Source organism: Phaethon aethereus (assembly GCF_964289735.1).
Source record: "Phaethon aethereus genome assembly, chromosome: 8".
NCBI classification, from domain to species: Eukaryota; Metazoa; Chordata; class Aves; order Phaethontiformes; family Phaethontidae; genus Phaethon; species Phaethon aethereus.
This window is the reverse complement of record NC_138584.1, coordinates 23,824,516-23,843,094: the sequence shown is the minus strand read 5'-3', so window position 1 is coordinate 23,843,094 and position 18,579 is coordinate 23,824,516. Positions and strand designations below refer to the sequence as shown.

Here is an 18,579-nt window from a genome sequence, read left to right as displayed (position 1 = left end):
CGAGGCGCCGCCGTGAGAACACCGCAACCCCGCACCGAGCCGATCCCGCGCTCACCCACCGGCGCCGGCTCCACAGCCACCGGGACGGTGCGACCAACACAGCGACCCGGGCAGCGCCACTTCCGGCTCCGCCGAGAGGCGCGCGGAAGTGCCGGAGCCTTTTGGGGGATGCAACACCGGGGGCGGGGGAAATGTGACCGGTGTGGATGGCGGGTTCGCGCCCTGCTCCCGGCAGGTCGCGGCAGCCTCCCCTCCCGCCCCCTGGCCCGGCGCCACCTCCCCCGTGGCCTAGCGGCAGCGCCCAGACCCGCTTTGGGCTGACATGGCTCCCGCCCCGCTTAGGGCGCAGAGCCCGCTGCGGGCGGGACTCGCTCCTGCGCCAGGAGGTGGCAGCACAGCCGTGCTCGGCCCGTACCCGACGGGTGTCCCCCGGCCCGGGGCCACCCCCCACCTCAGCCCAGGTCGCGGCCGGGAGTCTCCCTGTGTGCGGGAGCAAGTGGCTGCGTGGTGTGCGGGGCCTTCCAGGGGGCTCCCAACCTTGCCCCCCAGTTGCCCGATGTGGCAAAGCCAGGGGTGCCCACCATCCCGGGGCCATGGTGATGGGTCGCTGGGCTCTGCCACAGCCGGGGACACCGGGGCTGTGGGGCAGGGCAGGGGCAGGCCGCCCCCACCGCCCACCCGGCACGATGGCAGAGGGCAGCTCGGTACAGTGCCGTGCCCTCCCGGGGGTCTTGGGGCTGAGCCCAGTTCCCCGCAGAGCTGATAAGGAGTTTTCCCATCTCCTCACCGGGTCCCAAGGCGCTGCCTCGCGGCTGTCGCACTCTCCCGCTCTCCCCGCCAGCCCATGTCGGTCTCGCCAGCGGTGAGCCAGCCGTGCCAGCTGGCCACCTGCCAGGCGAGCGCTGCACCACGTGGCACGTTTGGGCTGCCTGTCCCGACTTCATTTTACAAAGCTTATTACGCTTCTCGCCTTCATGCTTGGCAAGAAAACCCTCCCGAAGCACTCCAGAGGTGCAACGCTTACCTGAGGCCGTGGGCAGCCAGGAATGAAAGCTGTTGATAGGACTGTCTCATTTCCTCTTCCCTGTGGAAGGAAAGAAAGGGGGAAGAGGGAGGAAACAGCAGTGTAGGGCCAGGAGAGACTTCAAGAAATCACCTTCCCGCTGCATCGAGGCAGGAGCCAGGCTGCCTGGTAGAGGTTTATCCAATGCAGAAGGTTTCAGCATGGGGCAAAGAGATCCACAAGGATCTGCCAGCCACCTCAGATAGCCCAGGAGAGAGGGTGTCCCTGAGGGGATCTCTTACTCCCTTGCAGCAGCCCCAAGATGAGCTGAACCCCGCTGTGCTGGGCACGCAGCCCCTCAACACCAGCCAGACTGTGCTGGAGTTGCTGCCATTCCCACCCCACTGGCGATCTGTTCCCACAGGGACTGGCACATCACCTCCACACCAGGGCCCAGCCTGCACCAACGTGCCCCAGTAGGAACTGATGACACCACTGTTGTCCATCTATTGTCCCCAGGAATCATTTAACCCTTTTCTGCCCCCTCCCATGCTGCCAGGGATGGCTTTTAGCATCTTGGCCCTTCCTCCCACAAGGACAAGACTGATCCTGAGGCTTCTCCTGTCCTGCCAATTTGCTCTCAGCTCTGCCACATCCACCCAAGTCCTCCCACCATCAGCATCTGTGGCCATTCCTAATGATTTCTAGCACCTTTCCTTGCTCTCTTGCCACTGCTGGCCTGGAGGTGGGGTCCATACTCCCCCACGGTGGGTCTGCAGAGGGAGACAGAGCTTTCCCAGCACTGCCTTCCCCTGCCGTTGCAGTCTCACCCCTGCTCTGCCTGCCTGGCAAGCACTTACAGAAAACACAGCCAGTCCCAAAGTAAAATTCAGAAACAGGTAGCCATTCAGTATCCTTGAGTTTTGATTATATCACTCACTTTTAGGCCTGACCTGCTCAAGCCCAGCTTCTAGCCCTATCCCAGCAGGACTTGGCCCAAGCTCTGCCCCAGTGCAGGATGATCACTCTTCAACAAACTAAGTCCACAGCACATTTTAAGCTCCTCTCCCCAGGGTAGCAGCTTTTTAACCTCATGAAAGGTGGAGATTGTGGGCAGCTGGGTTGCATTATTCACAGCCTGCTTCCCCCACACCTCTGTGAGCGTGGGTGTCACTGCGGGGCCACGTCCCACCAGGAGCTGTAAGGACCTGCAAGAGAAACACATTAGCTGAGTGCTTCTGCTAACCTGATCAGCAGCGGAGCAATTAGCACTGCCTTCAAAGGAACCCAGAGATGTTGTTTCTGGGCAGCAGCCACTGTATCCCAGAGCAAAGGGTCACAGCTGGAGACCTTCATCAGCCCACATACACCTGGTCCGTCCTTGAGAGTGCTGCACAGGGACACGTGCCCAGGTCTGTCACCTCCTCAGAGCACTGGGGTCCCACCTTGCCAGGGCACAGGGAGAGCCCAGGGGATGTAGCAGGTTGGAGAAAGCCAGCAATGAGAATGAGCCGAGTGCTCCTGTGCCCCAGGGCTTTGGCAGGGGGACAGCAAAAGCCAGCAGCACTGTTCTGTCACTGCAGCCTCAATCACCCACCTCCTGTGGGCACAGGGTGCCAAGTCTGGGTGACCTCACTGCCACCCAGCAGCTGGGGGAGGGATCTCCCCCCACATTTAGCCCTGACAGGAACGCAGCGCTGGCCCCCTCGGGCCAGCTGCCCACCCCTCTGGGGTCCTGGGGGAAGGATGCTCCTCATGCCTTTTGCTCGTGCCCCGGCTGCCAGGCATGGCCAAAGGAGGCCACAGGCCAGACATGTGCGTGTCTCCAGCCCAGCGCTCAAGGTGTGCGTGTCTCCCAGCCTGGCACCAGTGGAGGAGGACAAGTGCAAACACTGCGGCCAGTGGGGCAGGAGGAGGTTATCTGGGGCCCAGCAGTGGAAAAACTCTCAGTGTGTGACTAAGGCATGATAGCACCCAGTGTGGGTCCAGGCAGGGCGAGCGAGCCGGGGAGTTATCGCTTCCCCGTGGGCTCAGGTGCCTGAAGCCAAATGTTTCCTAAGGGTGCGGTGACAGCCACAGCCCCGCTATCACGGCGCCTGGCCCACCCCAAGCGGTGGGGACATGGGGGCAGGCTGCTGGACCTACAGCAGGGATGGGAGGCTTCCCACTGCCCCACTGGGAGGGGGTACACCAGCCCTGGGAAGAGCATCCTTCAGCAAGGACGCCCCTTCCCTGGGGACACAGGCTCCTACCTTGCATTGAGGCAAGGAAAGGTCTGTGTTAGCCCCTCCAAGCACCCCCAAATCGTCCCTCCCACTCCAGAGCACGCAGGCCGTGCCCCCCCTCCAGCACCCGCATCCCCCTCCCCAGCTCCATGTTGTCCTTGTGGACTGCAGCAACCTCAGAGTCAGCCCTGGGCAAAGAACCCTCCCAGACCGGCAACCCCCCCTTTCTCCCCACAGCCCCACATCCCCCAGGCCAGCTCTGTGGGACCTGTTGGCTGCAGCACGGGGGATCTGCACAAGCTGGGTCACCCCAGAGGACAGAAACCCACTGAGGTGCTCTTTCACCCCAACTCCAGCCATGAAACCCCCCAGGCCCCGCTCTTGCTGGCAGGTGACTGCAGGGTGCCAGGCCACGCTGCCAGCCCATGCTGCGGCCGTGACTCAGCCCTCTGCCAGGTGTTTCTCCATGCCGTGCTCCTTCCCTTCCCTGCTTGCCTCCCCACTGTGCCAGTTTGGCTACACCCCAAAGCCACGGGGTTGAGCTTTAAGGTTCGCAGGGGGGCTCAGGGACCTCTGCATCGCCCGCACCGCGCCTCACCAGGGCCTTTTTGCCAGGAGGTGACCAAGGGAGAAAAGGAAGGCCAGGCCGGCGGGAGGAGGTACGTCCCAGAGCAGGGTCTGCATGGCCCCAGTATGGGCACAGTGGCGTGGGCACCGCGGCACTGCCATGCCAGCCAGCTCTCCCTCTGCACCGTCCCTGCAGCAGCCTGGCATGTGTGTGATCCAGGACACCGAGACCTGCCCAGGCTGGGGCAGACATGGACCCAGGGGTTGTACGTGTGTAAATCAGCCTGTCAGGAACCAGCCTGGTTTCTCCAGAGCACTCCCGTCTCCTGTGGCACAGGACACACTGCTAGTGCCACATCTCCTGCAAAGCAGGGTCTCACCTGGTTGACTGGCACATTTCGGGTCCCCGTCTGCCCCTGCCAAGCACTTCCCAGCTGACCGCAGGTGCGTGGACCGCAGGCAGGGGTTGTGCCCCAGCCCTGCCTTCCCCAGCACTGCCAAGGGCGTTTTCTTGCTGCTCCCATTGCTTTGCAGGGCAGGCTTTGCTGGGGACAGGGCTAGGCTCCCTCCTCCAACGGAGAGTGCATCTCAGCCCAGGCAATTGGAAGAGGGTGTTTTTTATTAACAACAAATTAACCATAATTGCCATTTCCACTACAGACACTCCTTGCCCAGGCAAAGTTCCCAGCCATGCCGGTCCTTGTGACCGCTGTGCCCCATCATGTGCCTGAAGAAGCACCTTGCCCTGGGCCTGGGGGAGCGAACCTGGAGTGGCTCTGCCCAGGGAAGAAGCCGAAACACCTTCCCCTGCTCTTGCCTCCATGTAAGGCAGCGGCAGCAGAGCCAGGCCTCGCTCCCGCCCCAGTGTAGCGATGATGAAAGGCGAGGAAGAACTGGTTTGTGCTCTGATCTCAGAGCTGAACCTCAAAACAGCCGCGGACCGTCACTCTGGCTCCCAGGATGCTTAGAGAAGACAGGACAGCAGAGCCAGCCTTTCCAGTGGGACAGGATGGTTGGAGAAATTCATCGTTCCCCTGGAAATAAAAATAATAATCATAATAAAAACACAAAGCCAGAGATTACTTATATGCACACAAACATGCAGGCACGCACTCTCTCCCCATCTGGCTTTGCCAGCCTGAGTCATCGCTAATTCAAACAGCCCACACCTTTCCCTCTCCCTCTGTGTGACATTTTGAAGGAGTCTCCAGGGAAGAGGCAGCAGTTTTGCTCCGGACACCCCACCAGCGCTGGACCCTTGCCCTTGGGTACCAGGGGTCCCAGGAGCGAGACACCCCTGACACCCTATCACAGGTCACTCGTGTCCCAGCACGGTCACCCACACACAGGCACTGCTCAGGAAGTGGGGCAAGCAGAGGGTGGAGGCAGCTGTGGAAAGGACAAGTGATTGAGCCTGGTGGATCTGTGACACCTGTGGATGCAGCCCCATGGTCCCATGCCCAGGCCCGCAGGCAGGATGCAACATCCCAAACTGCTGCCACCCTGCCTGGAGACACCTATGCTGTTGTACCTGCTCAGGGCAGACCCCAAGGCTGGGTGCCGGCCCCAGGACACTCTGCCTGACCCCAACACACTAGCCACCCCTCAGGGAGGCATCAGTCATGCTCTACTATTCCCATCTCTTTTCCAGCTTGACTCTCCACAGCTGGAAGCAGGAAACAGGGAAGGAGCAGGATCAACCCTGCCCAGCCCATGCTGGCAGCACAGCTACATCCCATTTCCTCTTGCGGGGCAAGGAGCCCCAGGGCATCCCCCAGCCCTGGCCAGCCACCGGGGGTTACAGCAGCGAGCACAAGAGGAAGAAGCTGCCACCACCCTGGGCCAGGGCACCGCACAGCCCATACGGCACACTCCCTGCACTGGAGCATGGTGTCAGGTCCGGACAAGCCCCAGCCTTCAGAGGGATGCGTGCATCACGGGTAATCAGCCGTGGGAGGGAGGGAGGGATGGAGCCAGACCTGCTTGCTGAGCTTGGGACCTGCCAGCACACTTGTGCTGAGTCACCACCTATTAACGCAGGGAAACCTCAGCACCCAAACCCCGCCAAGCTGCTGGGCCACCCCCCGGGAGGACAAGGACAGCACACTGGGCCAGGCGGCTGCCACTGACCTCCCAGTTGTGACCACAAGGCTGGTGCCGCAGAGCTCTCGCTGCAGGGGACAGCAGGACAGGACCGCTCGGGAAGAAGATGGGACCAGCGAGGCTCCCCATACGGTTTCGGCTGCCATTCCCCTTGGCAGTGACTCACCACAGGACCAGTCACGCCATCCCAGTGCCGCAATTGCCCCATCTGCAGATTAGGGAAACTAAGGCACGGGGAAGTGGGGTGACTCAAGAGCTGTTGCACAGGAGATGCTACTCAGATGCCGAGGCTTGGGCGTTCCCCATCGATCCTCCGCAGCTAACTTAAGCAGAAATGAACATCGATATAAATATTTACTGACAAGCGAGCCCAGCCTCACCCTCTCCTCTTAGAAGAAAGCTTTAAAGTAAACTCTCCTGGCTCTTTCATGTTTACTCCTTGTTTATTTATTATACAGCAGATCACAATATTTCAACAGTTTGCATATAAAGAAAAGTAACATTTCAGAGTGCAAGAGACCTAACGTGCCCAAGCAGAGAAATGTTAATTAACAATATACACAGACGGGAACAGTGCACTTCCCAAAGCTGAGACTCATCTGTGTTCCCAGCTCGAAGAAAAAAATATATTAAAAAACAGAAACATTATATATTACTGCTTTGTTTAATTTACAACTTGCTTTGCAGAAGCTGCACATAAAAAGACTCATTTTCTTTGGAGTTTTCTCTTTTTTTTCCCTCTACGAAAGTTTCAAGTATAGCAGAGACCTGGGCATTCATAGCTGGACTCGCTGTCCTTTACACACTAAATTTAAAAAAGCAGCATGGGGAAGGCAGCTGCAGCAGTACCTGGTGTCATCCTGAGGGAAAGAACAAGACAAATGAAAGCAGACGAGAGCCAGGAGAGCCATTTTAGGCTCTCGAGCAGAAAACTGTGGGAATGGCCAGGACCAGACCGCCCGGCAGTGTCCCAAGCTGGTGACGGGAGCAGCCCCGCTCCCTGTGCAAGGTGACACTGTGCTGCCAACCCCTGCAAACCTTTATAGCCATGAGCCACAGGCAGGTCCCACCCTTGCCCCATCCAGCCTGGGTTTTGGGTCAGGAGGTTTGTTTTGATGGCCACAACCAAGACCACCAGCAACCCACTTCCCAGCACCCTGACCCACGCACCCAGCATGTGTGGGTCTCTAGCCAAAACCTGGCCAGAGTCAGCCACCCACAGTCCCTGGAGCCAGGGGGGTACCAAGATCAGAGCAGGGAGAGGGTTTTTAAGCTGATGCCAAATACAAGCCAGGAACTCTGAGGACAGATCCTTGCTGTACCAGCCTCCCCACTCACTGACTGCATGGCTGGGGGGGACCCTCCGGGTGCGGGGAGCTGAGTGGCAGTGCCTGGGCAGTGGCTGGAGACACTTCTTGCAGCTTTGCTCCCCATCTACACCCCAAAGCAGCCCTTCCCCACCACTCAGCTGGGCCCAGCTCTCACAGTGGGGGCAGGAAGAGAAAACTAGTTATCAACTACAAGCGGAGAGGGCTGAGCGGCCGGGCTGCTCCCCGGTGCTGTCCCTGCCCCAACGCTATTTACACCGTGAGCTGGCTCCGGGAACACCGAGTCCGGACGCGGCCCGCCGCTCACATATGCCGCTTCATGTGGAGGGCGAGGTGGTCAGAGCGAGAGAAAGCCCGCTCGCAGAGGTGGCACTGGAACGGCCGGTGCCCTGTGTGCTTGCGGTAGTGGCGGGTCAGCTCATCGGAGCGGGCAAATTTCCAGCCACAGCCTTCCCAGGTGCAGTGGTAGGGCTTCTCGCCTGCAGAGGAGAGGGGGTGTCAGTGGGCTTGGAGGTCCCCATCCTCCCTACGCCTTCACCCCGGTGCTCCCCTGCCCAGCACCCCCTTTTCGGGAGGGATCCCTGCCCACCACTCAGTGGAGTCCTGCTGTATACTCGTCCCCTGCACACCCCTGCCTGACCCACCTTTCTTTTTATCCTGTCTTCCTGCCCTGCCCCACGTGCTCCACTGTCCCATGTGCCCTGCATGGGGCTATTCCTCTGGGCACCCCTACCCCACTTCAAACTGTGGGTGCTCCCCTGCCCGTCGCTGCTGTGGGGACACACTACATGCCCTATCCCAGCTCTGCCGAGGGTCTCCTCCCTCTATTTGCTCCCAGCACAGCTGGGGGGCTTCTCCATGTGCCCCCAGGCCCTGCCGCATCAGGCACCCCGGCCCCGTCACGGGAGCGGTCTCACTGTGTGCCTTGGTCCTTGCGTGCCCCTGCCCGGCCCCACCACGAGGGTCCTTCTGAGCACTGCTGGAGGCATCCCACTTGCATCGTGCCCCACGCAGGACCCATCCGTGCAGGCCCGTACCGGCTGCGGGCTCTCTGTGGGTGCCCCCACCCGGCCCCACCATGGGAACACTCCGTGCGCCCCCGGACTGACCGCGGAGGGTCTTCTCCGTACACCCCGTCGCCCCTCCACAACTCCAGGATCGACGCCTGGAGTGGGCTCGCGGGTTTCGGGTGTGCCCGGTACCCTCCACCCGGGACTCTTTGCGCATTCCCCTCCCTGCGTGGCCGCCCTCCCCGGCGCGCCCTTACCCGTGTGGGTCCGCATGTGCGCCTTGAGGTGGGAGCTCTTGGTGTAGGTCTTGCCGCAGCCCGGGTATTCACAGTTGTGCGTGGCCGTCCGCTTGCGCGCCCACGAGCGGCGGCCGCGCTTGGGTTTGCAGTCCTCGGGAGCGGCCCCGGCCGGGAAGTACTCCAGCACCGGGGAATTGGGCGGCGTGACCAGCAGCCCGGGCAGCCCCGCCGGGCCCGGCCCCGGCCCCTTCAGGGGCTCCCTGAAAACACTGAAGTGTCCATGAAACTGCGGCGGCGGCGGCTGGGGGGCGAAGTGGGGCGCGTAGCGGTGCGGGGCCACGGCGTAGTGGGGCGGCAGGTCGGCCAGGAGGTGGGGGTCGGCGCCGGGCAGCGGATCCTCGGGGGGGCCCAGGCGACCGTGGGCGAAGCCCGGGTAGGGCAGCGGCGGCCCCGGCACCGGTCCCGGTCCGGGACCTGGCGCCACGCGTGGCTTGTGCTCGCTGCCGCCCGGCCCCAGGTACTCGGCGACGGGCAGCCCCAGCATGCAGGCGCGCTCCTCCGGCTGCTCCTTCTTGATGCGGGGCCCGAAGGGTTGCGCGGGGTCCAGGGGCAGCGGGCGGGCCAGGGCCGGGTGCAGGGGCGGGTGGGGGTGGTGGGGGCCGCCGGGCACCCGCAGCTCCGTGTACTCCCTCCGTTGCAGGTCGCAGTGGCCGGGCAGGTCCGGGGTGAGCAGCTCGGCCACGTAGCTGTGGCCCTGGCCCTCGGGATAAGGCGCCGGGAACTTGCCCGGCGTGGGGTAGGAGCCGTCGCTGTCGTAGGTGGTGCCGCAGCTCTCGGGGGTCTCGGGCAGGGGGTAGTTGGGGCCGGGTGGCCCCTGCCCGCCGCTGCTGGTGTGCGCCAGGATGAAGTCCAAGTCCACGAACTTGCCCAAGTCGTCCTCCTCCCGCTTGACGGCGGCGCCGCCGTCCTGCTGCAGCATCCTCTGCGGGGAAGAGGTGCGTCAGGACCGGCGGGGCGACGGCCGCGGCGGCGCCCGCCGCTCGGGCACCGCGCTCCGCACCTCCCGCTCGGGGCGGCGGCTCCCCCCAACCCGTCCGACGGGTCGGCAGCGTTCCGGCTGCACCGCCCCCGGGGCGCCCTCCGACGGCGGGAGGGGGGCCGCCCCCATCAGCCGGGCTGAGCCCCGGCCCGGGACGCTCTGCCCCATACCTCCCCACGCCTTGCCGCCCCCTCCCCGCTGCCCGGTGCTTACATGGAGCATGTCGGCGGGCCGCTCCTCCAGTGGCAGCAGGTTGGCGAAAGTGGAGATGGAGGGCAGGGTGCTCTCGTCCACGGCCGCCGCCATGGCGGGCCGGGCGGGGGAACCGGGCCGGGGCGGGCTGGGGGCGCGCGGAGCCCGGCAGCGCTCCGCTCCCCGCGGCGGCGGCAGCGCTGCTCTGCGCCGCCCCGCGCCCCTAAGCTGTTAACAGCATGGCTGCGCCCCTATTGGCCCGTCCGGCGTTGATAGTCTCCGCTACCGCCTCCCATTGGCTTTCCCCTCGCCCGAGCCACGCCCCCTCTCCTGGGGCTGCCCCGGCGGGAGGGGGTCGGCGGCCGCCCCTGGCCCGGCGGCGCTCCACCGCGCCCGCCTGCCTACCCGCGCGGCCGGGCCGGGCCGGGCCGGGGGAGGGTCCCGCGCCGTGCCCCAGGCTGCGAGCGTGAGTCCACCCGCGCCCTGCCCCACGGCGGGAGACGGGGCAGTGGTGCCGGTGTGGATCGCAAAGCTCAGGGTCCCTCCTGCCTGTCCCCACGACGTGAGAGAGCCAGCGGCGCCCTCACGCCTTGCCCCACACTGCGATCGGGGTGGTGAGGGGGGCTGTAGACCGCCGGGGGTCGCCCGGCACCCTGCCCCCAGTGGGGAGGGGGAACGGCCGTGTCGCACGCCCGCGTGCGCGGACGCGAGCGGGAGTGTGCGGGGGGGGGTCCGGTGTGGGGCTGCAGCCGGGAGCATGCCAGCCGGGCCGACGGGCGCCGCGCTCACCGTGAGGGACACCGCGCGTGTCGGCGAGCGCAGGTGCCGTCACAACGGGTGCTTGTGCCACTCCCAGGGGGAGCTGGGCCGGGGTGGCTGAGCCCCGGTACCCCCACACCACTCGCTTCATGTAACAGCGCCCGTCAGGCCGCGTCCCCCCACGCGGGTCCTGTCGGTGAGGCAATCAGCGGCCCAGAGCACGCAGGCCGCACAGCGTGCGTGTGCGAGCAGAGATAACTGCCCGGCAGACCCTGCCGGGGGGCTGGCACCCTGCCTGCCGCCTCATCTCACCTCACAACCCCTGCGGGACGTTTGTCTGCCCTCCCTAGGGACCGGCACCACGGCCGAGCCTCCCACCGCTCTGCCATGGGGGGCACGGGCTGGCTGGCCGACCCCCCACGGAGCCCTGGGACAGTGCTGCCCTGCCCGAGGGCTTTCCATGGCAGGGGACATGAAGGGATCGGGATTTCCCACCTCACAGGAGACACCCAGGTACCCCACTCCGTGCTGGCGAGCCAAGACATGGCACAGAGACCTGGGGTGCTGGACAGGCCTCCCTGGGGGCTCTCTGCCACCCCATCTAGCTTGTAGCAAGACCTTCTCCGCTTGGCCCCCATCCAGCCAGTACCAGGAATGGCCCTGCTACTGTTGCGCTTGTCAAGAAGCAATGGCCCTTATCTTCTGGAGCCTGTCTCCCGGCTTTCTGGGGCTTTCCATCCCCAGATACCTTTCTAAGAACTGGGGCTGCTGCCTGCCCTATTCAGAAGCCAGGACTCGATTTAAAAAAAAACAAATATAAACACCAAAGGTGAGGTGCGCGCACACACACGCACACGCTGCTTCTGGATCCAAAGCTACTCTACCAGTTGCTTTCATCACTGTGCTTTAATTATAAGGGTGGAGCATTGCAATAAATTATTTCAGTAATCCAGTGGAACAACAACGATTCAAATCTTCCCCCTTTTACCAAGAATCCCTGCCCTGGTTTCCAGAGCACACGCTGGGTCGCTGCCTGGGCCTGGCGTGCCCCGCTGCTGGCAAGGGAGCAGGTTATTAATGCCACCCAGCGGGTCAAAACACACGGGCTGCAAAGTCCTTTCTTGGAAAAAGTCACCTCCGAAGTGGCAGAGGAGCATGTGGGCATCACTCGAAACCCCTTCTAACCTGGCCCCCAGAGTAGCTTATTTAAGTCACCAGTTAATCCCTTTGTTTCTTGGCCAAATAATAATTAATAGCAAGGCAGCTCCTGCCCCAAACTTTCATAGATAAGTGAGAGCAGATGCCACAAGAGACAAACACTAATTCCACTTGGTTTTCCCCTTTTCCAGGCAGTTTTGGCATCTGCTGGCTTATTTTAAGAGAGGCGTCACCGGCAGATCAGGTTCATTTTTACAGGCAATATTTCTTGCAAATGTGGGATATTCCCCAGGAAACTCTTATTACTGATGCTATGGTGGGAGGGCCAGCACGGAGGGGAGCGGCACCACGCCAGGCACCGCACCAACGCAAACGCTGCTAGCGCTGACCATGCAGGGAGGGCAGCACGGGAGGGATTTGCCTGCTGTGAGCCATGAGGTGGGCACGGGGGGTTCCCCACCGCAGCCCTGCTGGCCCCTCAGCTGCGGGAGCCTCCTCCAAGCCAAGAGGGAGGCGAGTGGGAGCAGCTGGGGTGTGCACAGCCCGCTGTTGACAGAAGCCCATTTAGGAAACGTGGATTATCTCCCGCGCCACTACGGCAGGCTGTAAAGTCGCTGGCATCCCGGGAGATCAAACGGCGGCCCGGCAGGACAGCAAACAGAGGGTGGGAAGGGCAGCCACTCAGGCGATGGCCAAAGAGGAAGGGGTTAATGGTTATCCCTGGCCTTGGCACATCTGACAGCAGAGGAGTGTGCCATGCCCAGCGTGGTGTGCTGGCGGCGGCTCCATCAAGCCGAGAGCATCGGCAGCCCTGCCAACACTGCCACAGTGCCACGGCACCCTCCCCACCGCACACAGCGCGTGCAGGGCACGCAGAGGGACAGTGCTCCACGGCACTGATGGAGTGCCCAGCAGGACCCCCAGTAGACTCAGAGGCGTCCCCCACCCCACAAAACACCAGGGACTGAAAAACACGCAGTGTGCTCCCCACTGTGCTCTGTGAGCTAGAGCTGGGGGCCTGGAGTGAACGTGGGGACTCACCTTTGGGCATCTCCGGTGCCCCCTCTCCGACAGGAACCGTGGAGCCCCTGCAACACGGGCCACGGCGTCACACTCCAGAGAGCTTCTGCTTCTGTCGGAGGCAAAACCCGAAAAGAGCCCCAAAAGCTCTGCAGGGGACCCCATGGGGAGGTGCTGTGGGGACCCACACAGCAGGACACCCTGGGCTGCTGTGACGCTTCGGGGTTATATCCCTGAGAGCGGAAGGTGGATCTGTCCGGGTTTTACTCTCTGTCCTCCCCTCTGCATCGGGCTGGCCTGCCTGGAGAAGGGTCCAGGAGCCCCCAAACCTACCTGCACCCCCGCAAGCCCCCTTCCCCTCCTGAAAAGAAAAGAGGAACCGAAAATGAAATTAAAGCATAATTCAATCCGGAGCGGGTCCAGAGTAAAGTCATCTGCTCTTATCGTGTGCTGGCAGGCTCTTCCCGCTCTGCAACAAACACAATGTTATCAGGGCACAGAGGGCAGATTCGTTTGCACCGGCTGAGCAAGTTGCTGTGTCCGCCCTGCCTGCCCTGGGCCTGGGGAGCACCAGGATGCACGGCGGAGGACCGGGGCTGCCGGGGGCTTGGGGAGACAGGCAGTGCCCCGGCAGCACTGTCAGGGAGCTCGGCCCTGGGATGGGGTGCCCTGGCTGGGGTCACATCCAGGCTTCCCACACAGCTCTCTGGCTGGGGGAGCCGGGTCAGGTCCCTCCCGCTGAATGTCACCATGCAGTAAACGCTGTGGAGGGACAGGGCTTGGGGGTGACAACTTTGCCTACGAGAATGTACATGGCCCCGTCTCCCATGGGTGCTGCCCAGCCCCGACCCCCAGCACGGCAGCACCCCCCAGGCCCCGCACACGCTCCCGGCCCCGCTGCGCTGCCTGGACCGCATCCTGCTTTGATCTCTGCCTGCTGCCTGGCTGTGCCCCGGCGGCTGCGGGGCCAGCGCAGCCCTCTCCGTCCTTCTTTATATACCCCTGTTATTTTTAACTCTGCCTACGCAAATCCCGAATCCGGAATGAGCAGCGGCTGGGGGCCAAGGGGAAATGGACATGGTGCAAATTTCCTGCCCTTTTTACCTCTCTTCCTCTATAACATACAGCAATGTTTTTCCTCCACTGCTTAACTTTCACTGGTACAGGAAAGCTGAAAGCACTGGGCTCTGCACGGAGCCACAGGGTCCAGCACCGTGATGGATAGGGTATCCCCCTGCTCGGAGGGGACATCGCACCCAACGTGGTGCTGAGTGATGTCCCAACCCATAATGCATGCAGCAGCCTCCATCGGCAGCGCGACATGCTTGAGGCGTCCAGCCAGCCCTCGCAGCCGCGGCCTCACGTGCGAACACGTGCACTCACGTGCCAGCCCAGGGCCACATCCTGCCCCCCGGCCCAGCAAGCCCCCCTGGCTCCAGCCGCAGCAGCTAGGTCTGGACCGTGGCCGTGGGAGCCGTTTGCTTTGGCTGCCACCTGCAACAGTGCTGGAGAAGACCTGTGCCACCCCAGTAGCTCCAGGGGGAAAAGGAGGAATTGCTGTCTTCTGATTCCTTGTGAGCAACAGGGAAGGCTGGGAGGAACGCAGAATGTTTTTCCTAGCATCTCTGGTTTAATCTTTACAAAAAAAAGCACCAACACACAATCCCAGCAGTTGCATTGTGAGTTTCGCAGTGGGCATCATGGTATGGCTGCACAGCATAGGGCATGTGTGCATTAGAGCCCTTCTCTTCGTGCGTTGGGGATTAACAGCTGTACATCATGTACAAGCAATTTGACTATGAAAGTTTCAAATAATCCAGGTAAATATCTCCACCACCCTTTCCCGATCAGCCTCCATCCCTCCTCTCCAGTGATACTCTAAGGTATTCAGCCTCCAATAAACCCAGACTCTCAGCAGGTGGGGAAAACCTCCCTTGCTCATGCACAGAGGCAGGGAAAGTGCAGGCACCAAGCCCAGCACCGGTCAGCCCTGCTCCACGCAGTTCCACGCCATTTCCCAGCCTGGAGAAAGCCTGGCTGGCCCCAGAGGCTGGGCACCGGGGTGGCCGTGGTGCACAGGGCACTGCCGCCCCGGTGGGAGAACGACTTTCCGGCAGGAGCTGTGGCGTGGGGCTGAGGGAACGGGCTGCTCCATGGGTCACTGGCACCCCTGGGGACACAGCCCTGGTGTGAGGCAGCAGGGGACAGCGCAGGGGACAGCCCAGGGGACAGCAGGACAAGCAGGGAGCTGGGGAGCCATCCTGGTCTGTGTGGAAGCTGTTTTCCAGGACATCTGATTTTATTATTTCTCCCATGCAGCTATCTACCCACAGCCACCTCACCGGTGTAAATCACACACCGCGGCGCATTGCATGGAAAAGCCGCCCCGCTGCCGTCTCGCGACCCTGGGACACGCGCTGCACTGAGGCCACTCGCTCCAGCACGCTAGCCCCGGCTCGCAGCCGGCCACACGCAGATGCCACGGCGCAGCTGCACACACGCAGCCCACGAAAGTGCATCCTCCTGCCCATGACACACGTGGCAGTGTCCGGCAGGAGCAGCGTCCACCCTGCATCGGGAGCAAACCCCTTTGCACCGGCATTACATAAAGCTGCTTCATTCTGCTCCAGGAAGTGGCATTTAATTACCCAGCCTCCCTGGCAGTAAATAGGTTTGCAACACATTACAAAAGGCTGTATTATTATTTTTTTTTTCCCAACTCCACTCATGCGCTGCGCTGGTGAGCTCATCCCCTGGGAATACCAGCTCCAAAATAGATTCGTTCCCTTGTTGGAAATAATCAAATGGGAATCCAAGCTGGCTGAGCCCAAGCCCAATTCCTCCCTTTGTTCTGGGGCTCTGGCAGTGAAGGGGTTCGGAGCGGGGTGACAGGAACTCGCCTTCTCTTTAATTGACCTCTGATGATGAAACAATCAACCAAACAATTTAGAAATGTGCATCCAGTGAGATCATCGGGAAAACTTCTCCGGGAAGGAGCCTGGGGAAAGGAAGGTGGTGGTAATCCACCTGCTCCAGCCGCCTCGGCAGGCCTCGCTGCATGGCACGGCACGGCCACCCAGCACCCCTTGGGCCACCTTGCTGCGGCTTCACGGCGGCAGCTGCCTCAGCGGGGCCAACACCGGGGAAGGGGGCAGTGGGACCTGCCCCGGCAGGGTGAGCTGAGCGGGGCAAGGAGGAAAACGGCACCGCTTCCCAGCCGCCATAGTGCCAGCGCTACTGGCAGGGTCACAGTGTCACCAAGCCTGTCCCGGATGCCCCCTGGTCCCAGAGGCAGGGGAGTGGCCAGAGCCACCTATTCCTGTGAGACACCCAAACTCCTCATTTCCCGCCCAGCCTTAGCTGCTGGGTGCCCATTTATCCCACGCCAACACCACGCGGCAGCACTGTCCATCTGTCTCGCCAGCCACCCCAGCCCCAATGCAAGTGCTGCGGTCCCAATGGGCATTTCTAGGACAGGACCTGCTATGCCAGGGTGCTGCGGAAGGAAAACCCTCCCGTCCCCACGAGGGCTGCCTCCCTGGGGATTTCCATCCCTGGCACCTTTTCCCCTGCTTTTTGCAGCCCGGCAGGAGGGCAGCCACCCGGGAAGGGCTGGCACAGCTCCCTGGCCGCAGCTCCGCTGCCAGGGCTGCCCCGGCTTCCCCAGCCCAGGCGAGAGCAGGCTCCCGCTTGGCATGTGGCAGGGGCTAATTTTGGCCCAAAGGGTTTCCCTTCAGCAGACTCTGCCGCCAGCGTGGTTTTGAAGACAATCTTAGCCAGAGTCTTCCTTCCTCGGCTGCCAGTGACCCGGAGCCGGGCTGCTGTGTTTGTGTTGTGTGTGCATGTGTGTGTGTATCTCCAAACCGCAACAAATATTTCATATTCGTTTTCTTTCTTTCCCCTTTTTTTTTTTTTCCCCCTGAGCCCTTGGCTGTGGTATTTAAATAGTAGGTGTGGTCCCGGCGCTGCATGCCAAAACCAACACCAGCTCCGGAGCAGATAACCCTGCGAGCAAACGCAGCAGCAAAACCACACCGAGCTGCCGGGACAGCCGTGCCGGGACGGGCAGCGCTGCCGGGTATGGCCATCGCACGGCCCCGCAGGCAGGCGGCAAGCGGGCGCAGCGGCTGCGTGGCTCCCTGGACCCTTACATGAAGGCTCGGCCGGAGGGGCCAGGGCGGAGGGAGGAGGTGGCAGAGGCAACGTGTCCAGCTGCAGGGCCACGCACTTGCTGCTTGCTGCATGCAGCCAGGAGCTATTTGGGAGGGACCCGGATGGTCTTCAGGGTTTTTTTTATAAATCAAGACCAAACATTTTGCTTAATTGTTTATTTTCCGTGTTATAAACAATCAAAATGATTTTTTATTAAAAATACTACTTTTCTTCCAAAGAAGTAGAGTGTGAGCAAGTGGGAGGAGAAGTCCCTCCAGTGTTTTAAGAGCAGCTCACAAAGAAACTTTCTTATGCCCTGATGTTTTTCTCATCCAAGCTGAAAGCCCTGAAGTATGGTGAACGTCATGTATTTCAGCATGAGTCACTCGGAGAGAACCGGCTGCTTCACCTACCATGGCAGTGCTGGCAGTGCCGGCGTGCACCAGGGACAGTGGGGACAGTGGGGACAGCAGGGATGCAGGGGACCTCTGGGTGCTTTTGGTCCAAGGATGGACAGAGACAAATCTGGGCAAGCAGGAGAGAGATGAAGAAAGATCACTGCCAGCCCAGAGCCTGAATCCTGCCCTCCCTTTTGTTGGGGCTGCAGCCATTTCTGGACATGGAGAGGGGTTGCCTCAGAGCATCCGTCAAGCTTTGAAGCTTCATGGCATGAGCATAATCCCCAGGAAGGTTGCAAGCTCGTCCACAGCTGAATGTGCACACCTGTGTGCAGTGCTGGCGGTGCCGCAGCCGGACGGCGGGGAGCCACAGCACCGCGGCTCCGGCAGAGCCTGTGCCTGGCTGCCAGTGTCCCCCAGGGCAGCACCCGCATCTGAAAAGATGGAGGAAGATCCTTTTCACAGCCTCCCATCCCTGAGCATCCTGTGGGGCTGGCAGGGCAGCAGGTTCCTTGGAGGGCAGGCTCTCGCAAGGTTTTGCTCCCGAGTGGACCCTGTTGCCATTCACAAGTGGTGCGATAGCGGGGCAGTACCCCAGGGGAGGGATTAAGGGGGAGCCTGGGCTTTCCCAGCCCCATCGTGCACACCCCACTCTCCTCTGCACTCCCTGGGTGGTCCTGATGTAGCCACCCCGGTCTGTTCCTGCCCTAAGCTGGTCCCTGTGGGAAGCAGGCAGAAGGGGTACTGATGTCCCGTGAGCGTGGTCCCAAAGCAGAGACCATGGCCCTGGGGTGAAGGGTCCCTGGGAGCTGCAGCTGCCAGGCTGATGCCGGGAGATGGGAATGCTCCTCTCCACCTGCTCCAGGGCACAGTGCCGCCAGCACTGGAGCCCAACAGCCTGGCCCGCAGGATGCCTGGGGAGAAGCATCCCCTGGCTGGACAGTGCCCAGAGGTGGCCGTGGGCTGTTTGTCCGCGAGCTGGGCTGGTGCACAGCCACGGCCGGGCGTGCGGCAGGAGCAGGCAGCACACCTCTCCCTGCCTCCCGGCCCTGCAGCGGCTGTGCCGCTGGAGCAGAGCCGGCCAGGCATGCAGCGCTTCACCAGCAGCACAAGGTGCACAGCGGAACCGGGATCCACCCAGCCCGTGACAGAGTAGGAGGGTCCTTGGCAGATGAGGTGCTATTTTAAAATCCACAGCCGAGCCGGCTCCCTGCCCGACCTCGGCGCGTGTTCGGGCTGCAGGCAAACAGCCCCAAGCCCAAACCCAACCTCTAGTGGCCTCCATTTTCCCTGGCTCCATCTTCCCCACTTCGCCGCTACCTCCCACGTGCTGGCGAGGGGCTCGGCACAGCCGCGGCGTCCCATGGCTCCCCAGGGACCGCTCAG

The 18,579-nt window shown here is 62.0% G+C and overlaps 1 protein-coding gene across 1 annotated transcript; it reads right to left on the bottom strand.

Moving 5' to 3' along the window:
• Positions 1-7,527: 7,527 nt before the first annotated feature.
• On the bottom strand, positions 7,528-9,820 carry KLF17 (KLF transcription factor 17; the record flags this gene model as incomplete). Its single annotated transcript, XM_082002885.1, has 3 exons — positions 7,528-7,705; positions 8,494-9,457; positions 9,728-9,820. 3 exons carry the CDS (start codon positions 9,818-9,820, stop codon positions 7,530-7,532), a joined length of 1,233 nt encoding a protein of 410 aa, XP_081859011.1. The 3' UTR covers positions 7,528-7,529.
• Between the last annotated feature and the right edge of the window lie 8,759 nt (positions 9,821-18,579).